Source organism: Chiloscyllium plagiosum, chromosome 12 (genome assembly GCF_004010195.1).
Source record: "Chiloscyllium plagiosum isolate BGI_BamShark_2017 chromosome 12, ASM401019v2, whole genome shotgun sequence".
NCBI classification, from domain to species: domain Eukaryota; kingdom Metazoa; phylum Chordata; class Chondrichthyes; order Orectolobiformes; family Hemiscylliidae; genus Chiloscyllium; species Chiloscyllium plagiosum.
This window is the reverse complement of record NC_057721.1, coordinates 11896894-11922138: the sequence shown is the minus strand read 5'-3', so window position 1 is coordinate 11922138 and position 25245 is coordinate 11896894. Positions and strand designations below refer to the sequence as shown.

Here is a 25245-nt window from a genome sequence, read left to right as displayed (position 1 = left end):
ATTCATCTGGTTTCAGCCTTGATATTACAAATTATAATATAAAATTGTTCAACATGTTTTGAGGGCGTAGAGAAATTAAACTTCTCCATAAAATCACTATTGTTACAAATGCCTTCTGATATTTTCTTGGACTACACCACCACCTTCCTCCATGTGCTAGGGTTTCATTAACTTTAACTCTTGTTTCTGTGTCCACAGATGCTTCCAGAGTTTTTCTAGCATCCTTTGTGTTTGTTTTAGATTTTCAGCATCTGCGGTATTTTGCCTTTATTAAAGGAATTATGTGAATTAGATTCAATGTTGAATCAAGCTTTTGCTGCACCATTTAACTCCAGCACAAGGAATAATTTATTAAATGTAGTAAATTGAAGTCGTTGCCAGCAGCAGTGTTTGTGAAAGTTTCTTACGCTTAAAACCCATCTGCTAAAATAAAAATGTTCTTGCAACATGCTCCAAATGAATTGAAGGGTTGATATGTGTAGTGCTTTGTTAAACTGGTTACTGTAAATCTGTATGTGATACTATTCAAATGTGCTCAGAACGTTTAAAATTAGAGTCAAATAGTTGATACTATAGCTCAAAATTATCGTCGTGTCAACACTTTTGTGAAAAATCCTGGTTTTACCTGGCGCAATATTTGGACACAGTGCTTCACTTTATGGTTACTGATCCCAAACAGGGCATTCTGAAAAATAAAAAAGAAAATGTGGAACTTCCTTTTTCGTTTACTTAAATTGGAAGGAGATTAAAAGTTTATCATATGTTACCCTTTTGGAAGCAGGAAATCTAGCTGGTCGACTTTGGAGGTACTGACTGCAAAAGACTGGAGTTAGGATGGCAGTTTAAACTTCTGGACATTGATAATGAAGTGTTGTGTTGAAGGGGCATTCATAGGGACACAGATGTACAGCACGGAAACAGACACTTCGGTCAAACTTGTCCATGCTGACTGACATCCTAAATAAATCTATTCCAGCGTTTTGCAACTTGAAATACACTTTCTCTTTTGCTTGGTGAGGGAGAAGACTTGTGCATCACTTTGGTCACCGTACCATCCTGGAGATGGCAAAACTATGATTATTATCATTGTGGTGTAAGAGATTTGTACAGGTTTACTGATTTCTCAAAAGAAACAATAACCCCCTAAATTCACCACCTTTAAGCTTTCGTCCAGCTGTGACTACTCAGTAAAAATACAATTTTAAGTCAACGTGTGGAAGTTGATTCTCCATTCTTTTTCTGTTTCTTAAATAAAACTAATGATCTATTTCTTCATGGTAAGCAGGTAATACACCATATATGTATAGTAAAAGGATAAGCAAACTGTTTGGAATAATTTAAAAGAATGAAAAAAGAGCATTTCTGAATATGTGATGTTTTCTTGAAGCATTTGATATTGCAGTCATCAGGACAATTCCTCAAGAAATACCAAATTAAAAGGAAAACAACACTTGCACAATATGTGAGGAGAGTACTTTACTTTTTTTTGCCAAGTAGATTCTGGTAGAAGTGTTGCCATGGCGAATGCATCAGTGAATGATGAGTGACAATTAACTGCCATACTTTGTTTAAATTTTAAACTAAGCATGTTTATTCTGATTTATCAAGGCCTTGAATAACATACCAGCGAGTGGCTGTCACCTATTTTGTTGCAATAGTGTTTGTAGCTTTGCTTCTCTCTGCAGAGAACAAGACCCTGTATATTACTGTATGTGACTTCCAGTACGTGTGCACCATATTGCACCAGAATATGCAATTTGCAGTTCCGGACTGACCATTCTAAATTGATTATCAAAATAATTCTCTGCATTCTTCATGCTTATTTAGTGAACATTGTCCAGTAGTGCAATTATATCTAATATTGGATATGCTGTTTTGCGATTTGCAATCATGGTCTCCATTGGGAATGGTCAATTCACCAAAATATTTGATTTTGGCAGGGAGGAACTGAGTGGTTTATAAGACACATTCGTGCACACGCGTCCAAGAAAGATAGAAAAGGAAAGGAAGTAAGTTATAAATTACTTAAAGATATCGGCATTAATGCACATGAATTAGAGTCCTAGCCTACTGGAGGTTCTTTCAGTTGCATCTGCCATTTTTGCATAAGCACAGATGTTGTTAAATTGTTCATAGAATCATACAGTAAAGCCCTTGTGGCCCAACGATTTCCAAGGTGAAGGGGTTGAAACTTGAAGTCTGAGTCAGCAAATGTGACAGCTTTTGTATTTGAATGGTTGGAGGTTGCTTCCAAAGATCGACTGAGAATACAGGCCCTGGGAGTGAGTGACTGGTCCTTTGTTTTATCTTTTATGGCACTGTAGTTTGTGGTGCTTGAAAATACTAGAAATCTTGTACAGTATACCTCTGTCTGTTTCTCTGGTGCTCAGATGATCCTTCTTAGATTTCTGCATAAAATGGTTGCCCACAGCCACATTTCTATGCAGTTCAAAATTTAAAAAGGCGTGCTATGACAACCTGTTAAATCATGCTTCCATGTTAGGTTAGCCCAGGTATCAATTACAGGCCCAGTTCTTGTCTTTTATTCAAGATAATTAAAGTTTTAATTATTTCAGCCATTATCTTGGATGGCCTTCATCTTGTCATGGTTCTGTTATAAAAAAATTCTGTTCACGTCTCCAAGAAAGCCATTGTCAAGGAGTTTCTGTTTGCCCTGGAAATGTTCATTGAATTTCTAAAGGTCCCATGTGATTCTTTGAGTTCAGTGCAAGTCAGATTTTTATAACAGCTGAACCACCTATACAACCTATTGAAGAAGAAATGATACTCAAAAAATACAGTCCGCAGATTCCTCAAGAACAAACCACGACAAGCAGACCAAACACAGCCAGAAACCCTAACCACCTTACCATACATCAAAGAAGTTTCAGAAATGACAGCCAGACTACTAAGACCCCTCGGAATCCTAGTAGCACACAAACCCACCAACACTCCAACAAAAACAAACAAATTTAAAAGACCCAGTACAACCCATGGCCAAAACCAACGTCATCTACAAGGACTGCCACAAACACTACGTAGGACAAACCGGAAGAAAGTTAGCCACCAGGATACACGAACACCAGCTAGCCACAAAAAGATACGACCCTTTCTCCCTCAGCCCAACACACGGGATGAAAAAACCCACCATTTCGACTGGGCCAACACATCTATCCTGGGACAGGCTAAGCAAAGACATGCCAGAGAATTCCTAGAGGCCTGGCACTCCAACCACAACGCCATAAACAAACACACAGATCTAGATGCCATCTAGCAACCCCTCAGAAAACGAACAGGAAATGACATCACCACAAACGCCAGGACCCCCATCCAGGAAAACATATAAATAGAAAGCAGGAGACAACAGCTTCGCTTCACTTGGAGGTCGCCACTGATGATGTTACCTAGCCAGGTAATGAAACGTCTGGATATCAAACCTACTACTCAGCAAGCAAACCTACACCCTATAGCAGCTGAATCTCCTAGCGAAGACATGTGGCCTCTGGGAAACATTCTTCTGACATTCCTATTTTAAATACAAATTGGCTTTCTTTTTCAATGATACACTTGTGATGATTATGTAGTTTAAGAATGATTAGGGACCTATTTGGTCTTAGTCAACTAAACGATAAACATGAATTATATCCTGTTCCGTTAGATCTCCTAATTCACAGATATCATGACATGACTGACCTATACTACTATTTTTTTGGATTAGCAGCAAAATTGCTGCTCCTCTGATGCTGCCTGAACTGCTGTGCTCTTCCGGCACCACTAATTCAAAAACTGGTTTCCAGCATCTGCAGTCATTGGTTTTTATATGGTTTCAACTAAGAAGAAGATAGAAAATTTAAATGCGCTTTCTGCTACTTTCTATAATTGTATGTAGGATTTTAGTATGTAGCACCACTAATTCAAAAACTGGTTTCCAGCATCTGCAGTCATTGGTTTTTACCTGACCTATACTACTTCTCCATTTACTTGCCTTTGATCTATATCCTTTGAGAGTTGAAGAATGCTATCAATTTGATTTAAAATTCAAGCTAAAAGCATGTCTTTGTGCGGTTTCCATATTCAAATATCTGCATGTTTAGTGATTTACATAAGAAGAAATAAGAGCAGGAAGTAAGCCATTCAGCCCTTTAAACATGCCCTATTTTAAAAGGACATAGCAAACCTGTCCCAGGCCTTAGCTCCTCTTTTGTCTTTGCCCCTCATAGCCCTCAATTCCCCAATACTTCAAAATTTATGTACTATATATCCTCTTTAAATGATCAGGGCTCCACAACTCTTTGGAATAGAGTGTTTCAGGCACTCATTACTCAGAAGAAATCTCTTCACGTCATAGTTATAAATGAATAAACCCTCATTCCCTAACCCCTAGTTTGAGATTTCTCAATTTTTACCCTGTCAAGGCCTTGGAATGTTGTATTTTTCAATAAACTTATTCTTATTCTCCTGCGCTCTAATGAATAAAGGACTAACATGATTAACTGTTCCTCATTTGTCAACCTCTTCAACCCAGGAATCAACCTATTGAATGTGTCTTGAACTGCCATCAATGCAAGTATATCCTTTCTTAAGTATATCTTATCAGGACCAAAACCACAGTAAACCAAGTGTGGCTTCACCAACGCCTTGGACAGTTGTAGTAAAACTTCCTTTTTTTTTCTAAACTTGAAACCCCTAACAATAAGAGCCGAAATTCAGTTTGCCTTTTTAATTAATTGCTGCATTTGCATGGTAACTTTTTGTATTTCATGCAAAAGCGATCCCCATATGCTGCACTTTTGATGTCCGTTTCAATTTAAATGGTCTGTCTTTTGATTCTTCCTACAAAAGTACATAACCTCACACTTTTTCCTAGTTTAAACTCTACTCCTCAAATTTTTGCTCAACCAATTTCTATCCTCTTACAGACTGTGGCCTCAATCCAACATTCTCTCCCACCTATTTTTGTATCGTTTACAAATTTGGTTAAATTATGCTCTGCCTTCCTTCTTCAGCTCGTTTAATATAGGTAGTAAATAACTGAGGGTCTAGGACTGAGTATTGTAGCTCTCCAATATATGTTTTTCCAACCTGAGAAAGACCCATTAATCTTGACTCTGACTTGAATGTTTTAATCAATTCTCAATCCATGCTAATACATTACCCCTTATACCATCCCAGTGAGTTTCCAATTCTCTGGAACACTCCTGGAATTCAGTAAGTTATGGAATATATCAACCAATGCATCCACTACCCCTGCAGTCACTCTATTTTGAGATAAATCAACAGGTTTTGTTGGTTTGTTTCCCTTCAGATGCATTCGTTTGTCAAATACCTTGTTTCTCATGGTCGAAACTGTTACAAGAGGTTTTCTCCCATTGGCATCTTGCTTATCTGACAACTTCTGGGATATTTATAGTGATAAATTGTCACTTGCAAGATTTGATATATATTCTGTTCATGTTGCATCTTTTGACTAAGTCCTTTTTTATTGTTTGTTATATACAGTGTGTTTGGATTCTGTTCGAGTTTTTGTATGTGCATTAAAATCAAAAGGAGGATATTAAACTTTTAGTGGAACTCTTTGCATTTTCGGCATTGAAATCATATTTTGTCAAAGATGCGTAAATGTAAAAAATATATTGCGGCCCAACCATAGCGTCAAAATATTTTTACAAATCACTGAATTATTTTATTCCCTCCATGAGCGTTAAGAGAGATTGCACCTAAAGGCAGCTCTGTACCTTTACAAAGACAGCTCACAGGCACATACGTTCAATAGGAAAATTATTAATTGTGTAAGAAAATGGAAAAGGCATGTAATGGACAGAAAAGAACTGTTTGCAAAGTCTACTTTACCCACTATTTGGTAAGACAATAGAAATTCTCAAATTTATCTCCATATTTTTAATTAACAAGTATTAACTATGCTGAGTTGTCTTTTTCCGATAATAGAAATCAAATTGTTGCTGTATGTAATTAAAGTAATCAGTTTTAAGACTATTAGCTTTTTTAAAAAATGTTTTATCATTTGAAGGAATTGGCAATTTTTCTCAAAAGGCTTGGATCAACTTGATGACGTCAGGCAGCATCCAAGGAGCAGGAGCATCGTTGTTTCGGGCACGAGCCCTTCATTAGGAAAGCCATTCCTGATGAAGGGCTTATGCCCAAAACGTCAATTCTCCTGCTGCTTGGATGCTGCCTGACCTGCTGTGCTTTTCCAGCACCACACTCTCTCTACTCTGATCTCCAGCGTCTGCCGTCCTCACCTTCTCCCCAGTTTGATAGTGAACTGCTATACCACCAGTGAAGCTAAATCTGGCAGCTCTGGTGAGTCAGTTTCCTGAATAGGGAAGTCTAAAGTTTGTTATTAGAAAAGAATGCTGATCTATGCAGATCAGGGGTCATTAGAACTGAGCTGGATTTTCAGCTGCAAGGAAAAATTGGGATTCTTGTTCTCCCTTACAATCTAGTGGCCTCTGGTAGAAAGTGCATGACTGTGGCTTGTCTGTGTTTCCCCTCAAGGACAAACCAGCCTTGATTCAAATAGGTGTATAACTGCTACTAGGGGCGTTTTGCATCACGGTGCTCTAAAATGTCATTGCTTGCAGAAGAAAACAAAACAACTTAAATTTACACACACCTTTTAATAACTTTATATTGCAATAATGATGATATTTCTTAATGAATGGCATGCAGCAGGCTTCTGCACAAAGCACTGAACTTAATGAACAGATGACTGGCTTGTAGGTGTTAGCTGAATGACCAATGTTGGCCAGATCACTGTGACACCTTTTCCGCTCCTCTTGCAATTGGATCATGAGATTTTTTTCATATTAATCCGGCAAGGCTTTGATTTAACATCTTGTATGGATGTTGCGTCTGACTGCGCAAGTACTCCTATAAGTAGTGCACTGAAGTATCAACATGTTAATACTGAGCCAAGTCTAAAACAAATAATCATATGTTCAGGCAATGTTTTCGAATATATCATGCGGTGTTACCAACTGAACCAAGAATGATTTCCAAGGAGAAGAAATTCTGTGAAGGAAGTGAGAAGAATTGAGATATGTAATAGATTTTCAGTAACTTCAGGTACAAGACTCAGACCTGAAATGTAGGACAAAATACACTGGGAAGCTGGGAGAAGTGCAAGTAGGGGATAGCATGAAGTTTGTAAGTAAAAATAGTAGGAAAGTTAATGAGATATTAAGGAGGTTTTAAACACAAAGTGGAATTGGAAATCAACATAAACACCAGCAAAGTCAGCCCATTGAATTAATATTATACTGAATCCATGTTAGAGATATTGGGATGGAATCTCTTTTTTTCAATGCCTTTTTCAATGTTTCAATCAGTTGATTGCTCTAGGAAGTTTGTAATGCTAGCACTATACCTAGTTATTCTAGTCTTCACAATTCAGAGTGACTCCAGTTTCTACGATGTTGTGTCTGGGACACGACAGCAATAGAGGATCTTGTGCAAATATACATTGTAATAAGTAGAAATATATAGAAAAGGAAATTAAACTACTATAATATTGGTTTCATGCTATTAATGAATATCATCTTAAGCTGCCTCTCTAACACTGTTTTATTTTGGAATCAAATTGAACAATCACGTACATTCTGTGCAAACTATTTTGTCAGGATATTTGTTTTGTCCTTGAAAAAACTTCATTCCTATGGGCTGCCTTACACTCTGAATTTTATTTCCTCAGCTGAAAAAATTAGAACAAGAAGATGTCAAGTGGTGTTTAGCTATGCACCTCAGAATGAAGATGAACTGGAGCTGAAAATCGGTGAAATAATTGAAGTACTTGGTGAAGTATGTATGAAGATATTAGTGCATGAATAATGGTGTAATGTGACTTTAATTTCAAATGTTTCACAGGAATAGCTAATTTTGGATAACTTATATCCTTTGGATTCATGAAAGCTTGATAGGAATATTTGTTCAGTGATGAGATGGAAGGAACTGTGGTGAAAGATTTTGGGATCCATTTGTAGAAATCAGTAAATGTTAGTGAAAATGTGCCTTAAAAATTAAGGAATAGCATTTATCTCAAGGGATCTGGAATTTATTGGGGGTGATACAGTTGTACAAAGTGCTAGATTGCTACGTTCATTTATATAAATGAGCTCGGCTCAGTAAGGATATGGTCAACTTGGAGAGAGTGCAGATGCACCAGAATTATACCAGGGATTAAAGGGTTAAATTGGAGGACAGTTTCCCTGGATTATGCTGGTATTCCCTTGAGTGAAAAAAATTGAGGTAATGTAATTGAGATGATTAAACATGATAAGAAATGGAAATGATGAGCAAATGTCACTATCTCAGAGCACCAAACTTGTGTCACAGTCTGGCTAGGGACCAGTAACTTCTTTAACATAGTCAAAGTGAGAAATCCAGGACTTGCTAAGAGAGTAAAGCCACGAGATTCCACAGTCTTGATCAAACAAAAAAAGTTTAACTTCATAAATGAAAACTGTAATTTAATCTTCTATATGTCTAGACAACTTGCAGAATTAACTTGAAAGGAATACGGATAACAGACACTGGTCAGATATCCCAAAATGCACATCAGATAGCAAGTTTAATCCAGACAGATTAAATGGATTTCTCAGGAATCTCCCTACTAGCTCCCCCCACCCCAGCTCTCCCAAGCTGCCCCCCCCCCCAAACCACCACCACCGAAAAAGAGATCGGAGACAAAAAAAAACCAAAAGAACTGCAATTGCTAGAAATCAAAAATAAAAACAAATTTCTGGCAGTATCTGTGGAGAGAAATCAGATATAATGTTTCAGGTCCAGAGACCCTTCTTCAGAACTGACAGTAGCTAGGAAAAAGTTATTTTTCTCTGCAGAAGGTAGGGTGGAGGAAGCGGTAGAGATGGAGCCCAAAGAGAGAGCGAGCAACAGGCAGACAATGTCGTGGTGCTTGCATGCTCACTTGTCTGTCCTTGGCATACTGCAATGCTCCAGCGAATCCCAGTGAAAACTGGAGGAACAACACATCTTCAAACTAGGCCCTTTACAACCTTCTGGCTGCAACACTGCATTCAGCACCCTCAAATTGTGAACCCATTCCAACCCTTGCTTTTGGCTTTGCTTGTCAGAATGGTTCCCAAGTGGAAAATGAGGTGCTGTTCTATTAGCTTGCACTGAGCTTTGCTGGAGCATTACGGCAACTGTAAGACAGACTGTTGGCCAGGAGATGATGTGGTGTGTTGAAGTGACAGGCAACTGGAACTCAGTCTTTTTTGCGGTCAAAATGCAAGTGTTCCAAGAAGCGGTCACCCAGTCTAGTTTCGTTTCCCCAATATAGAGGAGACCATATTTTGAGCAGTGAGTGCAGTAGATTAGATTGAGCAAGATGCAGCTAAAGCGCTGTTTCACCTGGAAGGTCTGTGAGCTCCTTTGGATACAGAGGAGGGAGGAAATTATCAGGCAGGTATTACACCTTCTGTGGTTGCAGGGGAAGGTGCAATGGGGCTTTTCTTTTAGGGAGGAGGTGTTACAAGTGAAGGCGGAGTGGACCAGATGCCCCTGAGGGATCAGTCCTTGTGGAAGGCTGATAAGGGAGTGATGGGGAATAATGTCTAGTGGTGGCATTCCAGTGGAGGTGGCAGAAATGTGACTAATGGTGCTCTGGATGTGGATGCTGGTGGGATGATAGATGAGGACAAGGAGGACCGTATTGCTGTTGTGGAAAGGGGGTGGGAGGGGTAGGGGCTGAAGTGCGAGAGATGGGTCTGACCCGCTTAGGGCCCTGAAACCACAGTGCTGGGGAACAAAAAGAAGAATTGCTGAAAAAGGTCAGCAGGTCTAGCAAAATCTGAAGAGAAATCAAGAGTTAATATTTCCGGTCGAGTGACCTTTCCTCAGAATGTTGGGGAATCCTTGGTTGAGGAGGAAGGTGGCCTTTTTAGAGACCCCTTTGTCGCAGTTGGCACCATCAGAACAGAAATGATGGAGACTGAGGAACTAGGAGATTCTTTTACAGGAAGCAGAGTGTGAGGATGTATAGGCAAGGTAACTGGGAGTCAGATGGTTTGTAGTGGATCTTGGTGGCTAGCCTATCCCCAGAAATGGAAACACCTGTCAAGGAAGAGAAGGGGGAGTCAGATGGACCAGGTGAAGCTAAGGGGTGGGTGGAAAGTGGAAGTGAAATTGATTCAAATTTTCCAATTCTGAATGAGAGAGGGAAGCAGCACTGATATCGATATACTGGAGAAAGAGTTCTGGGTGGGGGCCGGAATAGGACTAGAACAAGGAATGTTCCATGTACCTTATAAAGAGGCAGGTATAATTGGGGCAATACCCATAGCCACTCCTTTGACCTGAAGAAAGTGAGAGGAGTGAAAAGAAGTTGTTCAGGGTGAGGACAAGCTCGGCCAGGCGGCAGAGGCTTGTGGTGGCTGGATATGGTTTAGGGCTTTTTTCCAAGAAGAAACAGAGCCCTGCAACCATCCTGATGGGGGATCGATATATAACGGGATTGCATGTCAATGATAAAGAGGCATTTGGTACCCACAAACTGGAAATTCTGAAACTAACCTAAAGCATCTGAGGAATCGCGGATGTACGTGGGAAGGGACTCGACTAGGCAAGAAATAAAACCAAAGCGAGGTAGGAAGGGATGAGTTCTGTTGGGCAGGAACAGGCAGAAACAAAGATGCTGGTGATACTGTCAGTCATCAAATCTCATTAAACTTTGACAAGGGATTCAAATATCTCCTCTCTCGAATACCTGACCTCAGAATTCCATTGAAAGCAACTCCATTGTGGACTGTGTACATGTTTTGGTGATCCGTCTTTCTTTCCTGAGACCAGGCTGCACTGGATTTATGAAAACTGTACTCTAGCACTTTCACAAATCCAGTTTTTCAGCTAACTTTACCAAGCCAATATTGCACCAAGATTTTATCCTGATTTCTAATTTGGCTCAGTTGCATCAATTCTGGAACTGTTTGGATATCGGATGTCAGAACATTTGAATGACTTCTCTAAAGATTCTCTACTGAAAGATGCAGTCCTAGCTTTTAACCCTGCCTGCTGAACATGATTTGGATTGTAATCAATGGACCAAGTCTGGAACTTGAGTATCTCTATGCTGTTCAGAGTCGGTGTGTCACTTTCTTTAAAGGAAATCCCAGTTCATAACAGCTTGTAATTTCTAAGATGTTTATATCGATTACCTAAATGGTGTTTGAGAAGCTCATTTGAGTAACAAATGGGCATGACATTTGGAAAGATTGTTCATTTGAATTTAAACTGATGAGTAGGAAATGCCTCTTACAGAATAGAATGAGTATCACAGCAGCGTTGAAGGTGCTGACCAGTGTAAAGCAAAATGAAATTTAACTGTTTGAGATTTACTCTTTGTCACCCCTCTCCTCAAATACACACAGTTTACTTTAAAATGACTGTGTATAAATAACAGAGAAGATAATAGAGATGAGGGCAGATGGGCAAATAAGCATCAATATCAAAAACTCCTTTGTGTAACATTTCATTGCAGTCCTTATACACTGAATGTCATGAAATTGCACGGTGGATAGGAACAATCCTTTATTATAACTAGTCTGTGATTCCGTATTTCAACTTTTCTCTCTTTCCCTGTACTTCCAGCATGGCAGTTGAAATACATGCAGAAAAAATAATGGCCAAGTTCAGTGTTAAAATGGCTGCAAACAGTACATTTTAAAATTTTGTTGTGTGAGCAAGGGATGTGGCCTGTGAGTTCTGAATTAACCAAGGTTTTGCATTTTTGGGGTTTGTAAGGGGGACATTCTGTTTTTTTGAAAAACAAGGTTGAACCTTGAGAGAATTAATGAAGATGACAAAAATCACAATGGAGGAAGGAAATGATTATAGCAAAATATCAGATGTAAGAAGGAAGTGTAGTTTGAGGTCCAAAGTTGCTGAGTGTTGAGTTCTTAAGTTTATGCTGAGGTGGTGCTGGGGAGTTTAGGGTGAAGGAGGTTTGTCCTAGCATGAAATGAAGAGATTAGTTTGGCTTATAACAAAGTTGCAGAAAAAAAATTGTTCTTTGCCACTTGATAGACAGGAATGTATAGCAAATGTGGAATGGAAGTTGACTGTGAAATTTTAGATGCTTGTCTGCAAATTGAATCTGATTCTGTGCTCACAGATGATATCACTGAAGGGAATAAAATGGAGAGGAGCAAGGACACTACCTATATGTACCTTTTATAAATATGAGTATATATAATGTTTAATCTATCAAAATCTCACTAATAGCTGAGATGAGACTGATTGATTGACAGCAGCCAGTAAAACTGCAACTAGCATTGTTGGTGTTCAAAGTCTGCAACCGAAAACCGATGCCTTTCAAATTTCCTAGTGTCAGGCATGTCATCTTGGATCCAGTTTAATCCAAAAGACATCCAGTTTATTTTCCCGTTTTCTGGTAACAACACTGATATGATATTTAATATTCTATTCTCCATTATAACTCTTGCTTTAATTCCAATGCAAAGTAACTGTCCCAAGAAAGTTAAGACCTTCAGTGTAACTTTATAATACATGTATCCAGTTTCCACACTAGTTCATGTTCCCTTGGGTGAAGGCAAAATAGATCAGTTTATTGATTGTGTCCACAGGTGTGGTGTGCATGTAACTTTCTCCTTTTCCTCTCTCGCCTTTTCTGAATTGGAACTGTTTACATAATCCATAGATAGTATGTTAAAATTGGATAACATTTCATTCCATCTGATTGAAAGCACTCCCCTACATATACATTGTTACCCTCGTCTGACCAGGAAATACAGTTGTATATTCAATATAGTATAATTCCAACAATTGATTCATATAAAATGTTCTGGCAAAGTTAGAAGATCTTGTTAATATTCTGGCAGGTTTCCAACCCGTGTGCTTCAGCTTGAGTCACAAGGCAAAGTAAATTCCCCAAGGGTGGAGTTATCATGATAATTGGCTATCTGTTCTAAGAGCAACTGACTTAATTTATCCCTGCTTATTAGTGGAAGGAATATTTTCTAACTTTTTCAAATTTAGATTTAATGGGTGAATATGTAACTACTTTGTTTATCTAATGTATTGTGTGCATTTTATTTTAGGTTGAAGAAGGCTGGTGGGAAGGCATCCTCAATGGTAAAAGTGGAATGTTTCCATCAAATTTTATTAAAGAGCTTCCAGACGAGCAAGAAGAAACAGCTAACACACAAGATGATACCACAATAAAAACAAGTAGGTTATGAAAAACTGTTTCAGTGAAATTCATATTGTATATTCACTATCTATGTCTAATTTGGAACATGCAGATAAATATGTACCTGTATGCAGTAATGTGGTGGTCTGAAAATATGATCCTTCTGTGATCTGAGTTTATTGCTTCATAAAAAAATTATTAATTGTCTTCTGGTTTTGTTTTAATAACGTTGCCTTTAGATATTTCCAGAAGATAATCATTTTAATATGTTAACTCTTCTAGTTAATCCTCAGTATCTCACTTATTAGAATAACTTGCTGCTTCACTTTTTGTCTGCAACACATGTGCTTTTTTTCTGACATTCCACGACTACTCTATCTATTTTTGTAAAAGAAATTAAATGTAGAAGATCATGGTGGTAATGTGTAACATAAGGCACAGTTAAGCCTGTTTGATTTCTTTGAGTCTTCGTGATCTGTGCTTATTCCCTAAGACTACATGTGAAGGATAAAATATCAACACTGGGAAGAAAGCAATTGAACTACTACAGACCATGGTGCTGCAAAGTTTGAGTTCTAAACTCTGCTTTCTTTTTTAAGATGCCAGTCCAGCAGTAGGTTTGTTGCAATTGGTCTTGCTGCCTGGAATAGGGAAGATGAATTAATTTCCTGGTCCCTTTGGGAAGCATGCATATTGACTGGAAAGATGATTAGGTTCAGTACTGTTGCCTTTATTTTTGTTGTCAAATAGGATAACAGCATTCTTTTCCCTTCACTAAATTGGTTCAATGTTCTTTCAGATGTTAAAGACAGAGGAAGTCCTGAACAGGACACTACGAATGGAGTTACTGTAAAGTTGGCAGATGGATCAAATAGTGCAGCAACAACAGAAATTCAGCCAAAAAAGATAAAAGGTTTTGGCTTTGGAGATATTTTTAAAGACAAACCAATCAAACTGAGACCAAGATCAATGGAAATAGAACTTGATAACAACAATGTGGATAAGGTAAATGCTTTATTAATTATGTTTTTCAAATAGTACACAAATTAATTCTGTGTAATATCGAGAACCCTGGGCACAAGTGAAGATAATAGGAATCAGCAGGAAATCTCTCCATCGATTGGAATTAAACCTAACACCAAAGAAGTTGATTGCAGCTTCTGGAGCAAAAGCATCTTCCCTCCAGAATGACCCTGTAGGACATTTCTTGATGGCATTCTAATCTCAATCATCAGCTGCTTCATAATAGACCTACTGTTAAAATAAAGGTCTGAAATGAGTATGAATACTGATACCAGCTCAAGGTTCTGTGCTTCAGATACTGAATTAGCCCCTGCTTGTATCTGACAGATGATGTGAACAACAGTTTTACCTTGCCTGATTAGTAGCAATTAGTGCTTATGCCATGCAAGTGCCAGGACCATCTCCAATATGAGAGAATCTAAACATAGATTACCATTACTATTGCTGTGGTTGCTTCTGTCAACTTTGTTTTGACCAGGACCACCCACTCGGTGATATGACTAGATTAGATTTTAAGATGGGTATATGTGGTGAGAAACTTACCTAGTTTGAGCTTCTTGACTGTTTTAGAGCTACATCTCCAGGCAAGCAGGAATTATTCTATCACACTTCTGACTTGTGTCTTTTAGATATCAGATGGGTAATTGAGAATTGTTGACCACAGAAATCTCCCAGACACACATGTATGTTACACGCATGCACAACTTATTTTATACATCTAGACACACACACAATGTTGATAATAGGAGAATTAGTAATGATTATGTTAATGAATGTCAAGAGGAGATGATTGGACTCTTTTGTTAGAGATTTCATTGTTGACCACTTGTGTGGCGTGAGTATTACTTGCCATTTTTGAGACCAAGATTGAGTGTTGTCCAGGTCTTGCTGCTTGTGATGATGTGGAGTTGCCAGTGTTGGACTGGGGTGGACAAGGCCAGAAGTCACACGTTACCCGGTTATAGTCCAACAGACTTATTTGAAATCTCAAACTTTTGAAGTGCTTTGTCAGGTGAAGTGAAGAAAAACACACAGACACCGAATTTATAGGTGGAGAGGTCAAAAGATAGAAGAAGTAGTATGAATGTACTATTGACAAGCTGAATAACACTTAAAGATGACTTATGATCCGATTGATTGAAGCAGAGCGATAGTTACTAAAATTTATAATAAGATGATGCTGGAGACAATCCAAATGGCTGGAATAACATGATAGGTGTGAGTCGCATGCCGAGGGTCTAACCAATACAACAAGTTATCCAAAACTGTACAAACTAATTAAGGCAGAGAGAGCATAACAAGTTATGAAGGTGATGGTGTCAAAACAGGGCAGTAAATAAGATTTTTACAAATACAGAACACAATTGTGGGGTTACATGTAATGTGCCATGAACCCAAGATCACTGCTGAGGCTGTTTCATGGATGCTGGACTTGGCTATCAGTTTCTGCCTGATGATTCTGAATTGTTGTGTTACTTGAAGGCCACCTTAGAGAACGCTTTCCCGATGTACTTTTTCCAAAATGCCATATTTTAGAAATGATTTATGGATAATATTCGAACGAAACTCATTTCAGGTGTCTGTGGTTCACTGACACACCTTGCTGATAAGGAGGCTGGCATAGTTCTACTTCTAACATCCAACTGCTCCATATCTTTCACTTATTATCCTTTATAGAGTATTGAAATGTAAATTCAAGGACTGGAAGTGTTGGCCAACCTCCATTCTCCATTTTATGCCTTGTACAAAAATTTTTCATTGGTAATAACAGTTGATTAAATTTAAAGATATATGTGGGAATCTTTTAGATTTTGCATCTGCCAATTCTCTTTTCGCTCTCCTAATCAACAAGTCTAATGTGTCCTTTGTGATCTATCATAATGCCTTTGAGAGAAAGCAACAAATATGCAGTTTAATTTTAAAAACCAACATGCAGCATTTGCCATTGTACACCAACAAGTGAGTTTGTCTAATGAGGTTGATATTGCAAAGAACATTTTTGTCAGCAGAGGAAGATTTGGCAACTGATCTGCTGAAGAGGAAATGGCAGAATAGGTTAACAAGCATTAGCAAAACATTCTGCTGTCTTGGAGAAGTGGTGAAAGATAGTTTCAGAATACAAAGCCAGCAACATGTATTGCACAAGAGTCATGAAAAGGCATCATTTAGTTGAATGTCAGAAAACTAAAGTTTCACACTATCTGCCACTGAACTTGACAATAAAATGTCAAATTCCAGTATTTTGTCATCTGATATCAAGAGACGAATGCACATTAATTGACCAGAATTGAAAATATGCCTGAAACTTTGATGAAATTTGACTAACAATACTGTTAGTACTAATGATGCTCTTGAAATGGTTTAGGCAGGGAATTCCAGTAACGACGAAGCAATACAATTTATATCCAAGTCAGAATAGTTATGAGTTGATAGCAAAGTCAGGTACAGTTGGTATTTGGGTTTACTTTCAGATTGAATTTAAACAGCAAATGACAAAAAAAGGACCTGGAGGGGACAAAGATGAAATAAGTTTTTACAATGATATTGCAAAATACCTCTGTATTCACAGGAACACAATCTGATTAAAATTAGTGCCAGCCAAGTAAATATCTCTGGGATGACATCCGCTTGCATTAAAAAAGTAGACTTTCAGGAGGGTGGTGAGGATAAGTGAGAGGTGGGGGATTTTGGGAGGACATTCCCTGGCGGTTACACAAATGAGTGCATTGGAAATAGATTTTAGTTGATGGGAATTTGTTGAATGTAAGTGTTCCCAAGTAGGCCTTATTCACTAAACCTGTGATCTGGAAATACACACAAGTGCTTTGGGGGCATGGGGCAAATCCCACAACAACAATTGACAGAATTTGAATTTGATGAATAAATATAATTTTTATGATGGTGACCGTGAAGCCATTGTATTAGAAGTCAATCTTTTCCCTGGGGTAAGGGGAGTCCAGAACTAGAAAGCATAGGTTTAGGGTGGGGTAGGATAGATTTAAAAGGGACTTAAGGGGCAACGTTTTTACAGAGGGTGGTGCATGTATGGAATGAGTTGCCAGAAGAAGTGACAGAGTTAGCTACAGTTGCAACATTTAAAAGGCATCTGGATGGATATCTTAATAAGAAGGGTATAGAGGATATTGTACAAGTGCTGGCAAATGGAACTAGATAAAGTTAGGATATCTGGTTAGCATGGATGAGTTGGACAAAAGGGTCTGTTTCTATGCAGTACATCTCTATGACTCCGTCATTTAGGGAAAGGAATCTCTCTCTGTGTGTGTCTCTCTCTCTGTGTGTGTCTCTCTCTCTGTGTGTGTCTCTCTCTCTCTCTCTCTGTCTGTCTGTCTCGCTCTCTGTCTGTCTGTCTGTCTCGCTCTCTGTCTGTCTGTCTGTCTCGCTCTCTGTCTGTCTGTCTGTCTCGCTCTCTGTCTGTCTGTCTGTCTCGCTCTCTGTCTGTCTGTCTGTCTCGCTCTCTGTCTGTCTGTCTGTCTCGCTCTCTGTCTGTCTGTCTGTCTCGCTCTCTGTCTGTCTGTCTGTCTCGCTCTCTGTCTGTCTGTCTGTCTCGCTCTCTGTCTGTCTGTCTGTCTCGCTCTCTGTCTGTCTGTCTGTCTCGCTCTCTGTCTGTCTGTCTGTCTCGCTCTCTGTCTGTCTGTCTGTCTCGCTCTCTGTCTGTCTGTCTGTCTCGCTCTCTGTCTGTCTGTCTGTCTCGCTCTCTGTCTGTCTGTCTGTCTCGCTCTCTGTCTGTCTGTCTGTCTCGCTCTCTGTCTGTCTGTCTGTCTCGCTCTCTGTCTGTCTGTCTGTCTCGCTCTCTGTCTGTCTGTCTGTCTCGCTCTCTGTCTGTCTGTCTGTCTCGCTCTCTGTCTGTCTGTCTGTCTCGCTCTCTGTCTGTCTGTCTGTCTCGCTCTCTGTCTGTCTGTCTGTCTCGCTCTCTGTCTGTCTGTCTGTCTCGCTCTCTGTCTGTCTGTCTGTCTCGCTCTCTGTCTGTCTGTCTGTCTCGCTCTCTGTCTGTCTGTCTGTCTCGCTCTCTGTCTGTCTGTCTGTCTCGCTCTCTGTCTGTCTGTCTGTCTCGCTCTCTGTCTGTCTGTCTGTCTCGCTCTCTGTCTGTCTGTCTGTCTCGCTCTCTGTCTGTCTGTCTGTCTCGCTCTCTGTCTGTCTGTCTGTCTCGCTCTCTGTCTGTCTGTCTGTCTCGCTCTCTGTCTGTCTGTCTGTCTCGCTCTCTGTCTGTCTGTCTGTCTCGCTCTCTGTCTGTCTGTCTGTCTCGCTCTCTGTCTGTCTGTCTGTCTCGCTCTCTGTCTGTCTGTCTGTCTCGCTCTCTGTCTGTCTGTCTGTCTCGCTCTCTGTCTGTCTGTCTGTCTCGCTCTCTGTCTGTCTGTCTGTCTCGCTCTCTGTCTGTCTGTCTGTCTCGCTCTCTGTCTGTCTGTCTGTCTCGCTCTCTGTCTGTCTGTCTGTCTCGCTCTCTGTCTGTCTGTCTGTCTCGCTCTCTGTCTGTCTGTCTGTCTCGCTCTCTGTCTGTCTGTCTGTCTCGCTCTCTGTCTGTCTGTCTGTCTCGCTCTCTGTCTGTCTGTCTGTCTCGCTCTCTGTCTGTCTGTCTGTCTCGCTCTCTGTCTGTCTGTCTGTCTCGCTCTCTGTCTGTCTGTCTGTCTCGCTCTCTGTCTGTCTGTCTGTCTCGCTCTCTGTCTGTCTGTCTGTCTCGCTCTCTGTCTGTCTGTCTGTCTCGCTCTCTGTCTGTCTGTCTGTCTCGCTCTCTGTCTGTCTGTCTGTCTCGCTCTCTGTCTGTCTGTCTGTCTCGCTCTCTGTCTGTCTGTCTGTCTCGCTCTCTGTCTGTCTGTCTGTCTCGCTCTCTGTCTGTCTGTCTGTCTCGCTCTCTGTCTGTCTGTCTGTCTCGCTCTCTGTCTGTCTGTCTGTCTCGCTCTCTGTCTGTCTGTCTGTCTCGCTCTCTGTCTGTCTGTCTGTCTCGCTCTCTGTCTGTCTGTCTGTCTCGCTCTCTGTCTGTCTGTCTGTCTCGCTCTCTGTCTGTCTGTCTGTCTCGCTCTCTGTCTGTCTGTCTGTCTCGCTCTCTGTCTGTCTGTCTGTCTCGCTCTCTGTCTGTCTGTCTGTCTCGCTCTCTGTCTGTCTGTCTGTCTCGCTCTCTGTCTGTCTGTCTGTCTCGCTCTCTGTCTGTCTGTCTGTCTCGCTCTCTGTCTGTCTGTCTGTCTCGCTCTCTGTCTGTCTGTCTGTCTCGCTCTCTGTCTGTCTGTCTGTCTCGCTCTCTGTCTGTCTGTCTGTCTCGCTCTCTGTCTGTCTGTCTGTCTCGCTCTCTGTCTGTCTGTCTGTCTCGCTCTCTGTCTGTCTGTCTGTCTCGCTCTCTGTCTGTCTGTCTGTCTCGCTCTCTGTCTGTCTGTCTGTCTCGCTCTCTGTCTGTCTGTCTGTCTCGCTCTCTGTCTGTCTGTCTGTCTCGCTCTCTGTCTGTCTGTCTGTCTCGCTCTCTGTCTGTCTGTCTGTCTCGCTCTCTGTCTGTCTGTCTGTCTCGCTCTCTGTCTGTCTGTCTGTCTCGCTCTCTGTCTGTCTGTCTGTCTCGCTCTCTGTCTGTCTGTCTGTCTCGCTCTCTGTCTGTCTGTCTGTCTCGCTCTCTGTCTGTCTGTCTGTCTCGCTCTCTGTCTGTCTGTCTGTCTCGCTCTCTGTCTGTCTGTCTGTCTCGCTCTCTGTCTGTCTGTCTGTCTCGCTCTCTGTCTGTCTGTCTGTCTCGCTCTCTGTCTGTCTGTCTGTCTCGCTCTCTGTCTGTCTGTCTGTCTCGCTCTCTGTCTGTCTGTCTGTCTCGCTCTCTGTCTGTCTGTCTGTCTCGCTCTCTGTCTGTCTGTCTGTCTCGCTCTCTGTCTGTCTGTCTGTCTCGCTCTCTGTCTGTCTGTCTGTCTCGCTCTCTGTCTGTCTGTCTGTCTCGCTCTCTGTCTGTCTGTCTGTCTCGCTCTCTGTCTGTCTGTCTGTCTCGCTCTCTGTCTGTCTGTCTGTCTCGCTCTCTGTCTGTCTGTCTGTCTCGCTCTCTGTCTGTCTGTCTGTCTCGCTCTCTGTCTGTCTGTCTGTCTCGCTCTCTGTCTGTCTGTCTGTCTCGCTCTCTGTCTGTCTGTCTGTCTCGCTCTCTGTCTGTCTGTCTGTCTCGCTCTCTGTCTGTCTGTCTGTCTCGCTCTCTGTCTGTCTGTCTGTCTCGCTCTCTGTCTGTCTGTCTGTCTCGCTCTCTGTCTGTCTGTCTGTCTCGCTCTCTGTCTGTCTGTCTGTCTCGCTCTCTGTCTGTCTGTCTGTCTCGCTCTCTGTCTGTCTGTCTGTCTCGCTCTCTGTCTGTCTGTCTGTCTCGCTCTCTGTCTGTCTGTCTGTCTCGCTCTCTGTCTGTCTGTCTGTCTCGCTCTCTGTCTGTCTGTCTGTCTCGCTCTCTGTCTGTCTGTCTGTCTCGCTCTCTGTCTGTCTGTCTGTCTCGCTCTCTGTCTGTCTGTCTGTCTCGCTCTCTGTCTGTCTGTCTGTCTCGCTCTCTGTCTGTCTGTCTGTCTCGCTCTCTGTCTGTCTGTCTGTCTCGCTCTCTGTCTGTCTGTCTGTCTCGCTCTCTGTCTGTCTGTCTGTCTCGCTCTCTGTCTGTCTGTCTCTCGCAGTCTCTGTGTCTGTCTGTCTCTCGCAGTCTCTGTGTCTGTCTGTCTCTCGCAGTCTCTGTGTCTGTCTGTCTCTCGCAGTCTCTGTGTCTGTCTGTCTCTCGCAGTCTCTGTGTCTGTCTGTCTCTCGCAGTCTCTGTGTCTGTCTGTCTCTCGCAGTCTCTGTGTCTGTCTGTCTCTCGCAGTCTCTGTGTCTGTCTGTCTCTCGCAGTCTCTGTGTCTGTCTGTCTCTCGCAGTCTCTGTGTCTGTCTGTCTCTCGCAGTCTCTGTGTCTGTCTGTCTCTCGCAGTCTCTGTGTCTGTCTGTCTCTCGCAGTCTCTGTGTCTGTCTGTCTCTGTCTCGCTCTCTGTCTGTCTGTCTCTCGCAGTCTCTGTGTCTGTCTGTCTCTCGCAGTCTCTGTGTCTGTCTGTCTCTCGCAGTCTCTGTGGCTCTCTCGCTCGCTCTCTCTGTGTCTGTGGCTCTCTCGCTCGCTCTCTCTGTGTCTGTGGCTCTCTCGCTCTCGCTCGCTCTCTCTGTGTCTGTGGCTCTCTCGCTCGCTCTCTCTCTGTGTCTGTCTGTCTGTTGAAGCAATCAGAAACTTGCATTTGGAACACCTCCGTAAATGAGGCAGACTTTAGTTTAATTTGAATATTTTTTTATCCTAAGCTCCCAAAATCAAAACCCACTTAGTGAACTTGAAGAATTGAGGTACAACTGTTATTCATTAAAAATTTAAAATCTTATTCTTATGAAATAATATTTCCAGTCTTCACAGTCATGCATAGATAAGTTTTACAAGGTAGAATGCTTATTCCAAAATCAAGTTTTTGGAGTGGAGTTATGCAAGGATGCTAATATTTGCCTCATCCATATCCGGGTTAGAGAAGAGAAAGTTGACGTGCAGTATGTGATGCATGTAAAATACCAAATTGAAAGCTAACCTGCAGATCCTTGAGTTTAAGTGAAGCTTCACTGGTACAGTCTAAGAAGCATGAATAGGAAGATAGTAGGTATGTATGAGTTGAAGAACTGAAACAACAAACCTGAAGCTCTGGGTCATGCTTGCAGAACTAAGGTGATCACTCAATCTGCCTTGACCTTCTCTCTTAATGAGAAACTGCCCCCTGAGAAGTCTATGTTGAATACTAAGTTGAAACAAAATGTGGAAAAATGCATGTTAAACTGAAAGAGTTTAGGAGAGGTGACCAAAATCTGATCAAAAGAGGTTGGATTTTAAAATTGGTGATAAGGAATTTAGAGAAGCAGTTAATAGGGAATTCCAGAGTGTGGGACTTGGCATGGAAAGAAAAGTAGAGTTGGTGAGACTATTCAATGGGAAGTAGAGGAATGAGATTTCATGGTGAGTGTTGTCAGGCTTGATGAGGTTGCATCTTGAATGAGGAAGGACACCATTGAGGCAGTTAAAGACTACTCTAGAATTTGAAATTCAGGAGGTTGTAAATGTACATTAGTGGTAACAGGTAACAGGTCAACAGATTGGTAGGAAAGCAGATTCTGGCTTAGAGGTGCAGGAAAAGTTCAGGCAGCATCTGAGGAGCAGTAAAGTCGATGTTTTGGGCAAAAGCCCTTCATCAGGAATGCAGATTGGTAGGAAACTCTCAACAAAGGTTTGATCAAATAGTAGTCCAAGAAAACAGAAATACTGCCTGGTAAGGACAGAATTGGAATGATTGCACTTTCAGATAATGAAGGTGCATGAGAATTTAAACAACAAATGGACTAGTGAGAAGAGAAAAGAAAAACATGTATTTGTATTTATATGGTACTTTTCACAATGTCTGGATGCCTCAGTTGCTTTAAATACTTTTGAATTGTAGTTGCCGTTGTCATATAGGGATCATGGCAACCAATTTGTACAGCGGTGTGACTGGATAATTTGTCTGTTTTATGTTAATTGAGAGACAAATGTTTGCAGCCCATCAAGGAAATTAGGATACTCTTCTTTTAGATAGAAGGGTAGTATCATGGTGGTGGATGTAAATAGTATTTGATCTGAACTTTGACATTAAGGCAATATCTATGACATCATTGTAGGCCACTTGGAAAATCTCACTGCATTCAAGCAGAGTCAACACAGTTTTGTGAAAGAGAAATAGTTTTTAAGTTACTTATTAGTGCTGTTTGAGGAAGGAGCAAGTAATGTGAATAATGGTGAATCTATGGATGCGGTGTATTTAGATTTGTAAAATACATTGGAGTTTCAAACATAAAAGGTTGTGACTCAAATCAACAGCTTGTGGTGGAGGGAGTAAAGGATTTGCATGAGTCAAAGATTACTTTAGCTAACTGGAAACGGTAGGCAAAAGGGGTAATTGTTTGGGTGGGTAAGACGCGATCAGTGGTGAGATCTCAACTATTTCCAATCTAGATCATTTATTTGGATGAAGGGATTAAATGCATTTTTGTTAATTTTGATGATGAACACAATAGGTAGGAAAAAAAATTGAGGTCTGCATAAGGAGTCTGCAATGCGATAAACATAGATTAACTGAGGAGCTAAGTTTTAGCAGATGGAGTTTAATGTGGGGAAGTATAAACACATGTAAGCTTGGGAAGGCAAAACAGAAAAGCAGTATATTAAATCAAGAGACGTTGAAGAACTTTGAGATAAAGAGGGATCTGGAAATCTGTATGTAGACCACAAAAAATATTCTTAAGTTATAAACCTGTTCTGTTATGGATAATTCTTCTTAGAATCATAAATATGTGTTCCAGTGTCAACAGCTGAGCAATCTGCTGCATTGTGCTCAAGCAGGTGTGTTAAATATCAATTCACCTTTTATTATGGAAATCTAATACTGTAAGTTTATATTGCATTCTCCTGGAGCATACAGTACCATGCATTTTAGATTATGTTGCTGCAACCAGTTTGGAGCAAATTATTATTGGCTTTCACTTTTCATTTGTAAGAAATATTCAATCAATCGTGAATTTGAACTAGATTTAGCCCAACAAATGGAGGTTAACTTTGTCATTATCAAAAACTGTTCAATACTGCACAGAATTAAATTGCAAACTGCGAAAGCTATGAAATTTTGTAAAGTTGTAATGGGAATATGAGCCTTGTACATAAAATATGTCTTCAAAACACTTCCAAAGATGTTAACATTTTTCTTCATCCTACCTTTATGGTTATCATTTTCAATAAATGTTACAATAATCAAAAAATGTCATGCTTCACAAAACACGTTGACAAATATTGCACTAAGTTGTCAAGACAAAACCAAACAAAGTTCCAAATTTACAGCAATATTCTTGAACTCGTAGCCTTTAGAATTTTAGGCATCCTTTTGGACTGCTGATGATGAGCACTAATATTAATAAGCTTGATTTTTCTTGTCATGGCCTTGTTGTACTTGAGTGCAAAGTGAAATTTTATTTCATTTTGTTTTGAGGATTTTGCTGGATTGTTTTAAGGAGCATTTTAGAGAAAGAAAGTAGATCTGTTATTTTAATTGTTGCTACTCTTTGTTTTCTAGACATATTTCAATCACTCCTGTCCTCTTCCTGCCTCAACCAAAGCTCAACAAAGTTAGTTATTTTCTTGGCAACCCTATCCTATTTCTCTCTGTCCTTCAGAACACACACAGGCCTAAATCCCATTGTGATTGTCAACAGAACAAATAATAGATCACTAATAAGTGTTATTTTGGTATTTTGGCTAGATTGCTTTTGATCCAAAATTCTGATGTCTCAATAGGTTAGCAGTGCTGTGAATAGTGCAAATGTTTGCTCTCTTTGTGCAAATCAGCTCATCCTGAGGAATTAGACCACAATTTTTGGTGCAATAGTCTGGTGGGTAGTGATTTGCCATGTCTGCAGTTATGCAGCAACCCAACTTGATTTTTTGCTCTCCTTTCTTCAAAACAGAACACACCTTTTGCAAATTCAAGGCTGTGATCAATGTCCGTTTATACTGCAAAAACTATGGTGCCAAGATTAGAAGTATAAGGAAATTGAACATGCTGTTTGAATCATGTTGTTTTTTATTTTTTATTTTATTTATTTAAAATGTTATCTGTAGTCAGTTCTTATCCTTTAAAGGAATTTACTATCATTCATTTTTGTAAACTACTCTCATAATTCACATGAGTTTAAACATTTGAATGAATTTGGCCCTTCTGGTATCCAAGTACTTGTTACCATTCCGGGAGAAAGTGAGGACAGCAGATGCTGGAGATCAGAGCTTAAAAATGTGTTGCTGGAAAAGTGCAGCAGGTCAGGCAACATCAAAGGAGCAGGAGAATGGACGTTTCGGGCATAAGCCCTTCTTCAGGAATGAGGGTGTGCCAAGCAGGCTAACATAAAAGGTAGGGAGGAGGGACTTGGGGGAGGGGCGTTGGGAATGCGATAGGTGGAAAGAGGTTAAGGTGAGGCTGATAGGCCGGAGAGGTCGGGAAGAAGATTGCAGGTCAAGAAGGC

The 25245-nt window shown here is 40.5% G+C and overlaps 1 protein-coding gene across 2 annotated transcripts in view; it reads left to right on the top strand.

Annotated features, from left to right (window-relative positions):
* Window positions 1-25245, top strand: part of sh3kbp1 (SH3-domain kinase binding protein 1) — a 179320-nt gene that overhangs the window by 79374 nt on the left and 74701 nt on the right. For both annotated transcript variants that reach the window (XM_043700472.1, XM_043700471.1), the window contains exons 4-6: window positions 7712-7818; window positions 13095-13224; window positions 13986-14191. In XM_043700472.1, the coding sequence (XP_043556407.1) occupies window positions 7712-7818; window positions 13095-13224; window positions 13986-14191 (443 nt within the window). The remainder of the gene's footprint in view (window positions 1-7711; window positions 7819-13094; window positions 13225-13985; window positions 14192-25245) is intronic.